At 35.1% G+C, this 13,312-nt stretch overlaps 1 protein-coding gene across 1 annotated transcript; it reads right to left on the bottom strand.

The window, feature by feature from the left end:
- Nucleotides 1-240: 240 nt before the first annotated feature.
- On the bottom strand, nucleotides 241-12,322 carry tmprss3a (transmembrane serine protease 3a). The gene is made up of 7 exons (XM_056464839.1): nucleotides 12,171-12,322; nucleotides 9,123-9,357; nucleotides 8,018-8,122; nucleotides 5,527-5,640; nucleotides 5,331-5,454; nucleotides 1,784-1,912; nucleotides 241-409 (listed from the first exon to the last, which is right to left on the bottom strand). Exons 1-7 carry the CDS (start codon nucleotides 12,285-12,287, stop codon nucleotides 241-243), a joined length of 993 nt encoding a protein of 330 aa, XP_056320814.1. The 5' UTR covers nucleotides 12,288-12,322.
- Between the last annotated feature and the right edge of the window lie 990 nt (nucleotides 12,323-13,312).

Genomic DNA, 13,312 nt, shown 5'->3' with positions numbered 1-13,312 from the left:
CTCAATCTCCATGACTCTTTGGTAAGACTGACCTGTTTGAAACAGTTCGACAGGAAAAAAGTGGTCTCGCTTGGTCTACCCGCATGCTGGGGATTGGTGCCAAATGTGCAAGATCCCCAATGACAATCCCTTATGCGTCATTCAGCCATGGAGTGTTCCCACTTCTGAGGCGGACCTGTGTCTTCCCTACCTGCTAACCAGCTTATTATATGTAGCACTCCCTATATCTAGGTAAAAGCATCATACACGACCCATATTCTGGTATTTAAAGGACCTGGGGACGTTGAAAGGTTGTGCTTTTGGTGATGTTGTGCTTGGCAAACTCCACTCCAAGGGTGCAACAGGCTTAGCTGCTGTGGCACTTTCCATACACTCCCAAAACTGTCTAAGACACACATTGAAGTTTCCTCTGATCAGTTTAGCGAACTCCCAAAAGTGTCTAAGACACATGGTTATGTTTGTAGCCTGGATATTTCTTCATATTGTGGTCTATAAATCCTCCCTACTGTCATGTAGGTTGTGCTCTCATTGGCTGTAAGCCATCACCAATGTGATTTATTTTAGTCAGAACTCTGTTCATACAGCAGGATTTTGAATCGCCAACATGTCCAAATATTTAACATGTCAAATGTTTCTTTGTGCATCCTCAACACGTTCGGTCTGATTGTGTTTTTTGATAATTCACACTTCCTCTAATAAGCAATCCTGGATTTGAGTCTGATTTCAGACATTTGTTGCCAATTTCACAAAACCTGTGAGCGAGTGAAAACCAGGGCTAAGTCATGCAGTGTGAACACTCCATAAGATAGGAGCTCCATTTTGAGTTATTTGATATATAGTGTCAAGATTTTAAATGACGGCGGATGTCAGGATCATCTAATTTGTTCTATCATATGTAGTGAGAAACTACAACAAACAACAGACACCACATCTGGCACATGTCACGGGCCAGTACCATGAAGCCAAATTAGCTGGCTAGCCAGTAAAGTTTCAGTTTAGTGTGCACCAATTCTGGGTTTTAGCTACCATGAAGGTAGCTCAGCTGCGGAGTATTCCAGAAAGCAGGTTATGTGACATACCCAGGTAAGTTTAGGTTGCATACACCTTTAAACCTCATTCTGTCAATAAAGGAGACCATGATAACAGGAAATCTGTCCATAGTATAAATGTGCAGGTAACAGCTAATTTTAAAGTAAAACAAAAAGTAAAAACTAAAAAAATAAATTTCCTGTCCTTAATCTTTTATTGTTACAACTATTACATTTATTACTGGTTCTACTAACCAACTAATATGTGATACACCCCACCTCATCACCATGTTAAGGCTAAATGACTAAGGTCTTTACATGATGCCAGAATACATAGCTCCAATAATCAACCTTTTAGGAGAATGATTCTGAGTTTAACTTTGACTTTAAAATGAGTTCTTCCGGCTCCAGAGGGATTACAATTTATTAAGCCATGCAGTATACACACCAGTCAATACACATTATTATTGCAGCCTGAAGAAATGAATAGCAGGAAAGGTAAATGCTTGAATGATTTTACAACATACTCAAAAAGGATGTTAAATATAAATTTAATTTTGCATTACAATTAAAAGAGGGAAGGTAGCATATAAATATGTTTTGGAACCGACATACAATATGTAGGTTTTGGGTTTATCAATCGAGATTTCAATGTTTAGCAGATGGTGAATTAATAGCTTTATGGAATTCCATATGGAATGATTTCTTTTGCTTTTTCCCCAGTAGGCTGCCATTACGAAGAGATTGATTTGTACCTGGAATTAGTTATGTTGTGTATCTTGATTGGTTGCTGAAAACTTGTTTGGTTCAGTCGTACTGAGATTAGGTTATTCTGGTAATCCTGCTCAATAGAGGACAGAGGAAGAGCTTTTGACTCCACAAACCTTAAAGAGATGGAAAAAAGCAAAGTAGCTATAAAATATGATGTTATGTCAATAGCAATACCACAGTGTTAGCATGCAATATAGCATAAAACATTCATGGCCCTGTTTCCATCTGGCATTAATATGTGTTAAGATGTGATGTGAGGTTTTATCTTCCAAATTTTAGGGCCTGCCAAGGACCATATATATATATATATATATATATATATATATATATATATATATATATATATATATATATATATATATATATTATTATTATTTTTATTATTATTATTATTTTTTTTTTTTTGTGTCTTAAAACATTTACACATTGCTGAATATAGTCTGTAAAAATGTATGCTTATATGTACAAGGAATGTATATAGAATCTTGTCCTTATATTTATTAATGTCCATTATGCAGTTTGTATAAAAGTTGTATTGTTCCTTTCCCTCACTGAGTGAGTAGCCTACAGACATTTTGAATGTTGTTACACTGTGAGGTGTGGGATGGGGAGTTACAATAGGTGCAAGGTCTTCTTAAAGTTCTCAGTGGATCAGTGTGACATAGCCTAAATTTGTCATGCTTGTGGCCTCAATGAACTGAATTTGAAACCCTTGATGTAACTGAAATGTTGAATCTGAGCTTCTTTGCTGTTGGCTGTTAAATATACTGTTAGTTAAAGTGTCATAGTTATCGTGTTAGTTGTTATAAGAGTTGACTGAACTCTTTTGATACCAGTACCCATGCAATAGAGAGCTTTGAGTTAATCACTTGTAAAGTAAAAGTTTGTTATGGCAAGTTAAATGTGCAGTGGGGCATCTTGAAAAATAGCCTGATAGTACTAAAAGTATATGTCTCACTGTACCAGAAACTATAGGCCAAAGCTAAGCCTCCTTAACTGACTCGTTCTTAATACCTTTGTTCACGCATTAAACAAAAATAATGACTTTATTCAAAAGTTTCTTCTCCTTTGTATCAGTATAGGGCTCATGTTTCGGTAATTTTCCAATTTAACTACTGAAGGCATATGGTCTGTTATTAGGATTTTTTTCTGTACCTTTTCTGGACTAAAACAAATCAGGATTATGCTGTCTATAGAGGATAATACAAAAAAATCTGAATTTGCCTTTAAGGTCTCAGGGGTTGGAATGACACGAGGGTGAGTAATTAATAACACAATTTTCATTTTTGGGTGAACTAATCCATTAACCATAAATTCTGGGAACATATCCCTGTACTTTTAGTTGGGAAGGTTAAATACCTGAACTGGCTAATTAGGTGCAGGAACACTTGATAATGATAAAAAGTTGTTTTAATGCTGAGGGATTTAAATGCATATTTATATGCATATCTGCTTATAACTGCATAACCGTTTTATGAGAAACACACAATTGTACAGGAGAGGCTGACAATTAGATAAACATGTACTTGTTTAATTAGTGACACTACATTTTAAAATCTCTATTTGAATGTTCAATATTTTTAAATACCATTATTTAAACACGACATTGTAATATTACGCTCTATGATATTTTATTGAAAAAATCTCTGACAGAGACACCTTCCCTATCAGCCAATAACTGTGTGCACAATTAAGCTCTGTAAATAGGTTTTAATAGAAAACACTTAGCTATAAATATTTATACTATTTTGGTGGTAAAATAAAAATATTTTGTGAATACAAGCCTTAAAATCAGTTTGGAGACAAGATAACTTACAGTGCATCTGGAAAGTATTCATAGCGCTTCACTTTTTCCACATTTTTTTATGTTACAGGTTTATTTCAAAATGGATTATATTTATATATTTCCTTAACATTTTACACACAATAGCTCATAATGACAATGTGAAAAAAGATTTTTTGAAATTGTTACAAATTTATTAAAAATAAAAAACCTGAAAAATCACATATAAATAAGTATTCACAGACTTTGCCGTGAAGCTCAAAATTAAGCTCAGGTACATTCTGTTTCCACTGATCATTCTTGAGATGTTTCAGCAGCTTAATTGGAGTTCACCTGTGGTGAATTCAGTTGATTTGACATGATCTGAAAAGGTCAAAGCACTAAACCAAGTATGAAGACAAAGGAATTGTCTGTAGACATCCGAGACAGAATTGTCTCGAGGCACAAGGCTGGGGAAGGTTACAGAAAAATTTCTGCTGCTCTGAAAGTTCCAATGAGCACACTGGCCTCCATCATCCGTAAGTGGAAAATGTTTGGAACCACCAGAACTTTTCCTAGAGCTGGCCGGCCATCTAAGCTGAGTGATCGGGGGAGAAGGGCCTTAGTCAGGGAGGTGATCAATAACCCGATGGTCAGGCATCTGAAGGACTCTTAGACCATAATAAACAAAATTCTCTGGTCTGATGAGACTAAAATTTAACTCTTTGGAGTGAATGCCAGGTGTAACGTTTGGAGAAAACCAGGCCCCGCTCATCACCTGGCTAATACCATCCCTACAGTAAAGCATGATGGTGGCAGCATCATGCTGTGGGGATGTTTTTCAGCAGCAGAAACTGGAAGACTAGTCAGGATAGAGAGAAACATGAATGCAGCAATGTACAGAGACATCCTGAATGAAAACCTGTTTCAGAGTGCTCTTGACCTCAGACTGGGGCGATGGCTCATCTTCCAGAAGGACAATGACCCAAAGCATACCGAAAAATATCAATGGAGTGGCTTCACAACAACTCGGTGAATGTCCTTGAGTGGCCCAGCCAGAGCCCAGACCTAAATCCTATTGAACATCTCTGGAGATATCTGAAAGTGGCTGTACACCGTCGCTTCCCATCCAACCTAATAGAGCTTGAGAGGTACTGCAAAGAGGAATGTGCAAAAATTCCCAAAGACAGGTGTGCCAAGCTTGTGGCATCATATTCAAAAAGACTTGAGGCTGCCAAAGGTGCATCAACAAAGAGTTAAGCAAAGGCTGTGAATACCTATGTAAATGTGATTTTTCAGGGTTTTTATTTGTAATAGCAATTTAAATAAATCTTTTATCACATTGTCATTATGAGGTATTGTGAATTTTGAGGAAATAAATGAATTTAATCCATTTTGGAATAAGGCTGTAACAGAAAAAAATGTGAAAAAAGTGAAGCGCTATGAATACTTTCTGGATGGATGCACTGTATCTTTAAAAAGAGATGAGAATTTCTATAGGTGGTACTACCTATTCAAAAGCCACATAGCAAGTAAGCACAATACATTAATTTAACTAATAAACCCATGCCTTAAAAAGATTAGGTTTGTACTATTTCACATGATGTAAAAAAGGAGTGTCCTGAATAATTAGCTCCAACTTGTCTTAACACACACAAAAAAGCTATTAAATCACTTTCTGGTGTGTTAAATCTGAAGGACAGTATGTGATTAGGCACATGCAGAAGGTGTGGAAACTAAGGTATTTTGCTGAAAATCTGATTCATTACCTGGAATAGCCAAGCTGTTTGCAAGCCGAGAGTGAAAGGTTGGAGTTCCAGTTCTCAGCACAAACAGTCCTCCAGACTCCATCGTTAAGCACCTGAAGTACAGAGCTCTTTCCACTCAGACGCACTGCACACACACAGACACATGAGCATCCATATACCAAGTGTTCATGGCTAATGAAAATGTGCTGCTGCTCACCACAGCTGAGCTCATCTTCTCCATGTTCACAGTCAAAATGCCCATCACACTGTTCCAAAATGCTAATACACCTAGAGGAGAAACATCGAAACTTCCCAGCACAGCTCAGTCCAACTAAAATAAAAATATGTTGATTATATAGGAGCTTGGTAATTATAGGATAATTGGAAATTATATGCAATTACTGTTCTTTGAAAAAATAAATCATTTTATCCTTTCATCATTTTATTGCTCTGTAGCTCTTAAATGTTCATTTAAACTATTTGATAACAACCCATCATCTACACTTAAAGACTATGGTAGGCCCAAATGCAGGGCTGTGGCCGGGGTTAGACCTCTGCAACTTGAGTTGGAGAGATCTTATGAAGGTTTTCAAATGCTGGCTTGTGCAATCTAATACATCTAATCTGTTAATAATTCAATGAGTTCTGTTGTTTCATCTTTGGCAAGTTGTGTTCAGTATTGTAGAAATCCATTGCTCATAATTAAGATTATCTTTGTGAAAATTAACAAAATAGATTAAAATAGCTTTCCTTGGGAAATATTGATGCAAATATAACGTAATGTAATATAAGTAAAATTCTAAATGATTCAAGTGGCTCATATCAAAACTACCACAATGTTATTACTAGAGGGTTCCTGGAGTTTGTTTCAGGAAAGGTAAGAGTTAAAGGGATTGTTGAGCCAAAAATGTAAAATTTTAATATTTTCATTTTCAGTTACTCATCCTCATGTCTTCTGCAGAACAGAAATTCATTTTGGAATAACCCTAAATGTTAATTATTCAAATTTCCAGTTTACTTTCTTGGTTTTAACAATATTTGTGTTTGTTTTGGAATGTTTATTAATTTTAGAAATATTATTGGAGCATTACTTTTGAATACTAAAACAGTTCAAGTCTGTAAAACAAGGTCAATAATCTCAACAAGCAGTCCAACCAGGCAAACAGGCAAACGTCATACAAGTTGCAAACAAAACATAACAATAGCAATTTTAAAAAAGCTCAGTAAGGTAGGGAAACTGGCAAAATATCATAATGAGACGTCCCTCTGCCCCGAGAAGCACCTCCTGGCACTCACCAGGGACATAGACCTGGTTTGTGGTGCTGAACAATCCTCAATATTGATTTAGATTAATTAGATTTTAATAGGACCAACATAACTGGGGCTAAGCTTCCTGCTTAATTTGCAGATGTTTGGGGTTTAGATCGGTACTTTACAAAGTCATTGTTGGACTTTTCAGGTTTGTAGGGAGGACCACCAGTTATGCTCACGGCTGCCGATTTCCTAATTTAGATGTTCAACTTGACTATTTAACTGAGGTTGATATTTAGATGTTAAGCTCACACTGATATCTCACATGAGAGTGCGAGTGAATCGGGGGGTGACCAGAGGCATTTGAGGTCTGGATCCATTGCATGAACCTGTGGTGTAGCTGTTGGGAACGATGCCATTTTCAAAAGCAACTGTCTTAGTTATAATTGGGGCTATAATTATGAAAGGTGGTATTATGGCTCCGGAGTATGGTCTTTAATGGTAAAATTAGTACAATGGGAGAGGACATCAGCTTTGCTGTTCTTGCTGACAGACCAATATTTGACAGTGAATTGAAATCTTGAAATAGACAAAGACCCATGGGCTTGGCAAGGGCTCAAACATTTGCCACTTTTCAGATATTTCAGGTTTCTATGGTCTATGATGACTTCAAATGGGTGGATAGAACCCGCCCAACAAGTGTCTCCATTTGTTCCTTCATAGGTTATTTTTTATGAGAAAAAACAAACAAACATGGATACAGCTTGGGAGGTTGGCCAAGACACCGATAGAAGATATGTTGTAATCCAAGAGTGTGGTTTGCTTGACATGGAACTTACATTTTTTCTGCTTTTACAATGAGCTGGTGACTCAGTGTCTGGGATAGGAGAGTCTTCAAAAGATTGATTTGCTCATCTTTAAACATGAATGTTGTCAATGTAGGCTATGACATAATGGTTTTGGATGTCTTTACAAATCTCATTAATTAAGTACTGGAAGACAGTGGGTGCACTGTATTGTACTGTAGGTATCTTGGTCTTTATTTGGTTGTTGGGATTGTGAATGCTGGTAGTTGTGCAGTGTCTGAAAGCAAATGTAAGTTCCATGTCAAGCAAACCACACTCTTGGATTACAACATATCTTCTATCGGTGTCTTGGCCAACCTCCCAAGCTGTATCCATGTTTGTTTTTTTTTTCTCATAAAAAATAAAAAATAGTTGCATATTCTCATGCAACTGTTTGAACAGTGAGAAGAGCAGTGAGTCAGGGGAGAACATGCAAAAAATTGAAACCCTAAGCTCTTCTTTTAAAAATGCTTTTCTAGACTCATATTTTTGGATTCTTTTTTGAAAGCAAATAAACAATCATGGTAACAAGCTGCAGATAATTTGTGTATTGATTATTCTCTGTATTGACTATATGATATTCTGTACACTCAGAGGATGTTGAAAACTCACCACCCAGTCCAATGCCAAGCACTATAATGAGGGTGAGAAGGACACAAGTAATGATCAGTATCTCCATCCTGCGTGCAAACAAGCTGCTGCGAAGGGTTTTTTCCTCTGAGAGATTAGACACATGAAACAATAATCAATGAAAGAAGAGATTCATTCATATTTCTGAACTTAGCAGACACTTCTATCACATTGTGTTTACTGGTGTTTTCCCACAGTCTTGTTGTTGCCATCATATGATACTAGTTGACCTTCAGAAACAGTTTCTAAATGTGTATCTAGCTATATAGTGACAAACGTCATGGAAGATCCTCAACATTTGGGGTTTATGTATTGCATGACTAAAATGAAAGCTACTGAGTGAGTTTGGATCAAAGCTCATTGTGTTTCTGGATGATCATGTGAAATCCAGCAGATATGAATGTGTATTTTTAACTTTGTATCAATGCTATTTTATTAAATGAAAATCAAAACTAGACTACAACCATAAACTTTGTTGTTAAATAAAATAAAAATAAAAAAAATCACAAAAAATGAAAAATTAAAGGGCTAACTAAAAACATCCTTAACTATAAACATGATCTTTAATATAATCCAGTGTCTTTTCAAACAATTATTCATTCATTCATTCATTTTCTTTTCGGCTTAGTCCATTTATTAATCCGGGGTTGCCACAGCGGAATGAACCGCCATCTTATCCAGCATGTTTTACGCAGCGGATGCCCTTCCAGCCACAACCCATCTCTGGGAAACTTTTCAAACCATTATTTTACTTTTATTACTAACAGATTGAAACAAAAGTTAATGCAAGCTGTGCAAATACTAAAGTTTGCTTTGGTCAACACTGAATGTATTCCGTTAACTCTGTAAAAACTAAAATTTTTAAAACTGAAAATAAATATATAAAAATGAAATAGAGGTTGTGTTCGCAAAATAAAAACTAAATGAAAACTAACAAAACCATCATTAAAACTAACTATACAAACTAAACTGTGCAGCAAATTTAACAACAGTATCAAAATAAAAAGCTTTAAAATTATAATAACTCTGTGTCTTATAAATCTAAATTAGTCAACAACATGGCATTCTGATTAAGTGAAATTTGTACCTGTTACAAAGGGCTGGACTTTAGTAACCGGCATTGCCAGGGTGGGTTGTGTTGAGTGGGTTTCTGTTAGAGGCTCTTTGGAAGGTACTTCAGATGTGGGTTTGATTTCTGGGACAGGACTGGCACTTGAACTGTCCAGGTGACTGACATTTTGCAGGACATCAACAGAAGGCATGTCTGTCTCGGTTATAGAGACCTCCTCTGATTGGTTGGGATATATCTGATCCTCTGTTTCCTACAGTGGGGGAAATAAATATTGAACATGTCATGTTTTTTCCTGCGAATAATATTTCTAAAGGAGCTGTTGACATGGAAATGAACCAGATTTTGGCAAAAACCCAAACAATAGAAAAATGAGTTATATGTAATAGCAATAAAATGACATAAGGAAAGCACTGAAGCACTGAAATGTGTTTAATAATATAAAAGGCTTTTTTGGTAACAGCAGCTTAAAGATGCCTCTTAAATGGAGAATGAAGTCAACTGAATTGCTCATGTGTGACTTTTTTCACAGACTTCAACAAAGTGAAGAAATCTTGATGATTCTGTGGGTTTCATCTATCTAATCAAATCTTTATTTAGTATTTTCTATTAGATTCTGGTCAGGTAATTGGCTAAGCCATTCTACAGCTTATTTTTCTTTCTCTGTAAGCATTTGAGAGTTTCCTTGGCTGTGTTTTGGATCATTGTCTTGCTGAAATGTCAACCCTGGTTTCATCTTTATCATCCTGCTAATGTAGATGTTGGACTGAAACAGTGAATATTCATTTACTATGAGGAAGGGCAGAGGGTTGCTGATGAACTACTGAGAGATTTCAGCTGCTCTCCTGGTTTTCAGCCCCCTTTCATCGTGTGTTCAATATGTTTTCCCTGTGTCATTTCATTTTATTACACATAACTTCATTTGTAAACTAACTGGTTTTGTTTTACTTATCTATATGGATTTCTTATGTTTTTACCAACATCCAGTGAAAATTCCAAGCCAAAGCACCTTTAGAAACATGTTTTCTGAGAAAAATGGTGATGCGTTTAATTCTTATATTCCCATTGTATGTGAATGATTCAAAAGTGAACAAAAATCGGTTAATTAAGAACTGGTATTTGTGACTCTGGATCACAAAACCAGTCTCATGTTGCACAGGTATATTTTAGCAATAAATAAAAATATATTGTATGGAAAATTTCTTTCTGCCCATTAAAAAAATGATTATAATATTAATTAATGATTATGTTTCATTATGGCGTTTTGTAAAATATAAAAATTTCAGATTAGTAATATGCATTGCTCAGAACTTAATTTGGAACATTTGGAACTTTAAAGATTTTTTTAACCATCAAACTCCAGATTTTCAAATACTTGTATATTTTGTATATATTGTACCATCACAAATCATACAGCAATGGGAAGTTTATTATTTTTTTAATGTAACATATAAATAATAATTTAAAAAATGTACAATTATAACAATTTATACACCAGTTTTTATTGTAACTATAGATTTTTTTAGATTAAGTCATATTTATATAATTTTCAAATTTTCAGATTTAGATTCAGGAATAACTAGATTGACTTTCATTTAGTTCAAATCTACTAGTCTGTCATGTCTAATAAAATGTTTGAATTTTTATCTTTATTGTTTTTAGTTTCCTCGTCATTGTTTTAATGCATAACAGATAACTTAAAAAATGCAAAAGGTGAAATGTTTTCATTATTGGTACATCATTTTTGTGTAAGGATACGCAAAATTGACATGAAATGTATATTTATTCTTCGGTAACACAACAACAATAATAGTACATAACAGTATTAATAATGTAGTAATATGTAAACAACATTACTTTATTATGAATTAATGGTGAGTTAATGCATAAGCTAATCATAAGCTAACTTTAACTACAACATGAGTCACTAGAGTTCATGTGTGAATAACGGCTACCTTAATTACTTGTAAGTACATGATTGTTTGTTAATTAATGTACTAATTACCACATTAGTTTATGCTTAATTTAACCATCAAGAACTCATGATATGTTATTGTATAATTATGTAATGACTTTACTTGGAGGGGCACATCATCATTAACTCATCCTTAACTACTTGTAAATTTAGCATTTAGCTTAAACTTAAATGTTAATTAATACATTGATTAACAACATGTACTAACAAGTAATTAAGGTATCCGTTATTCACACATGAACTTATGGGACTCATGTTGGGGTTAACGTTAGTTCATGATTAGTACATGCCATAGCTCATCATTAGTTCATAATAAAGTAATATTTAGTTTGTATATTAATACATCATTATTCATGTACTGTTATTTTAAAGTGTTACCTATTCTTCTTGTTTTTATATGTATATAGTATTCTTCATTATTTTGTAAAATGTTGTTGTTCTAAAATTAAATACTGTAACCTTTCCTTCCCCTCAAAACAACCTTTTTTCACTTCCTGTCACATGGAATTCCTTAAGACCGGGGCTATCAGCGAATGTCTCTTTCTGTTCTCAATTCATCCATTCATCAATCTTCTTTCATTTTGTTAGTGTCTTTCAACAATCCAGTTAGTTCCCAAAGAAGGAAATCATGCACCGTCGTACATTTTTAAAAATAATTTTAGGGGTGTTTTTAAGTGGATGTACTTCACAGTAGTTGAAAAAAGTACAATCTTATCTTCAATTTTAAGTTAACAACAAAAACCCAGGGTTTCCAGGTCTACATAATAAAACACACACAAAATCTGCAATCATAATTCAGTGGAGTTAATGTCGGTTCAGTTCATGTTTTTACACATTTTACATGTTTAACCTCTCTACTAAAAACACATCCAAGGTGTAAAAGTAGCACAATTCTTGCAGAAAACACATAAAGACACATAACCAAGAAGGACTTGCCTGTACTATTAATTTAATTGCCATTTTTTTCTAAGCATTTGTGTGATTTACATTTGTGTGATTTCTACACATTTTTTTTCAGTGCATATGACCAGTAGTGTGATTTACAGCCTTATTAATGTATGCAAACATAAACAACTGTTCACTGGTCTTACCTGACCGTCTGTTTGTGTGTTTTCTATACAAGGAATAGATTCTCCATTTACATCAGCCCCAACATCTACACCTGCCATAGACTCCAGTTCCTCTGTATTAGCCATGACTGACTTCATACACTCATATTAGCAGCAGGACTCGAACACTTACTGTCGATTTCAGATTCAGATTATTCTGTAAAGGACATAGCAGAAGAATACAGGAATTACGCAGTGACTGATTAATTGATATTGGCATAAATAAAACAAAAGTTCACCATGTCTAATTTACCTAATAGAGTACAGGTCCATGCTGTCTGATTAGCTTGATATTTTGTCTTTCTGTTGATCTGGTCATTTTGGTTCTCTTCTGGTCGTCTTTACTCTGTCAGTTACAGACTGACACAGACTCTTACTGATAAAGTGGGACATCTGATCGCTGGAGTTCTGCGAAGTGGGGATCAGGTGACCCCAGCATCTCCCTCAGTACAGCTCAGCTTACAGAGAGGCCATGATCAAATGCAGAGGTGGATGATGGAGGGCCTTTAAAATGGTAGATATGAAGATATTGAAACGGAAGAAATCTGATATATGGCAATTTAAGCAACTTACATATATGACATACAAGTTCACATTAAGATTTCACATTTATAAAACATATTATATTCATCTTATATTTCAAAATATTGCAAAAATTTGTTTACATATATTTTTTGAACCAATGGAAATTCACTCCACAAACATAAAGGAGACACTTTTGATTTTGGTATTGATACTAGCTATATTTGCTTTTGTAGCATGCTAGAAAAGGTTTAAATACAGTTCCTGTGTTATATTTTGGTGTGTATGTTGTATAATGTGTGGCTTTAAGGTGCTGGATTTTGGTAAAAAAAAAAAGTTAATGTTTCGTGAGGCTCTGGGTGCATCAAGGTTGCTTCCTGAGCACTTGGTAAAGCAGAAACATTGAAGGAAATCACAAAGAGCTTGTGTGATGGATGCCACGAGACAGATCGCAGCAGATGCCGGCCTATCATTGCCAGAGCCAAGTGCCACCAAGAGTTACTAAACAGACACGAGGAAAACCAACAAACATGGTGGCCCATGTTACAACATGATGTGCTGATGAAAACAAACATGGCAACCACCATGGATTAGCGCTATCG

The sequence above is a fragment of the Danio aesculapii genome, chromosome 9, assembly GCF_903798145.1.
Source record: "Danio aesculapii chromosome 9, fDanAes4.1, whole genome shotgun sequence".
NCBI classification, from domain to species: Eukaryota; Metazoa; Chordata; class Actinopteri; order Cypriniformes; family Danionidae; genus Danio; species Danio aesculapii.
This window is presented reverse-complemented; position numbering and strand designations above follow the sequence as displayed.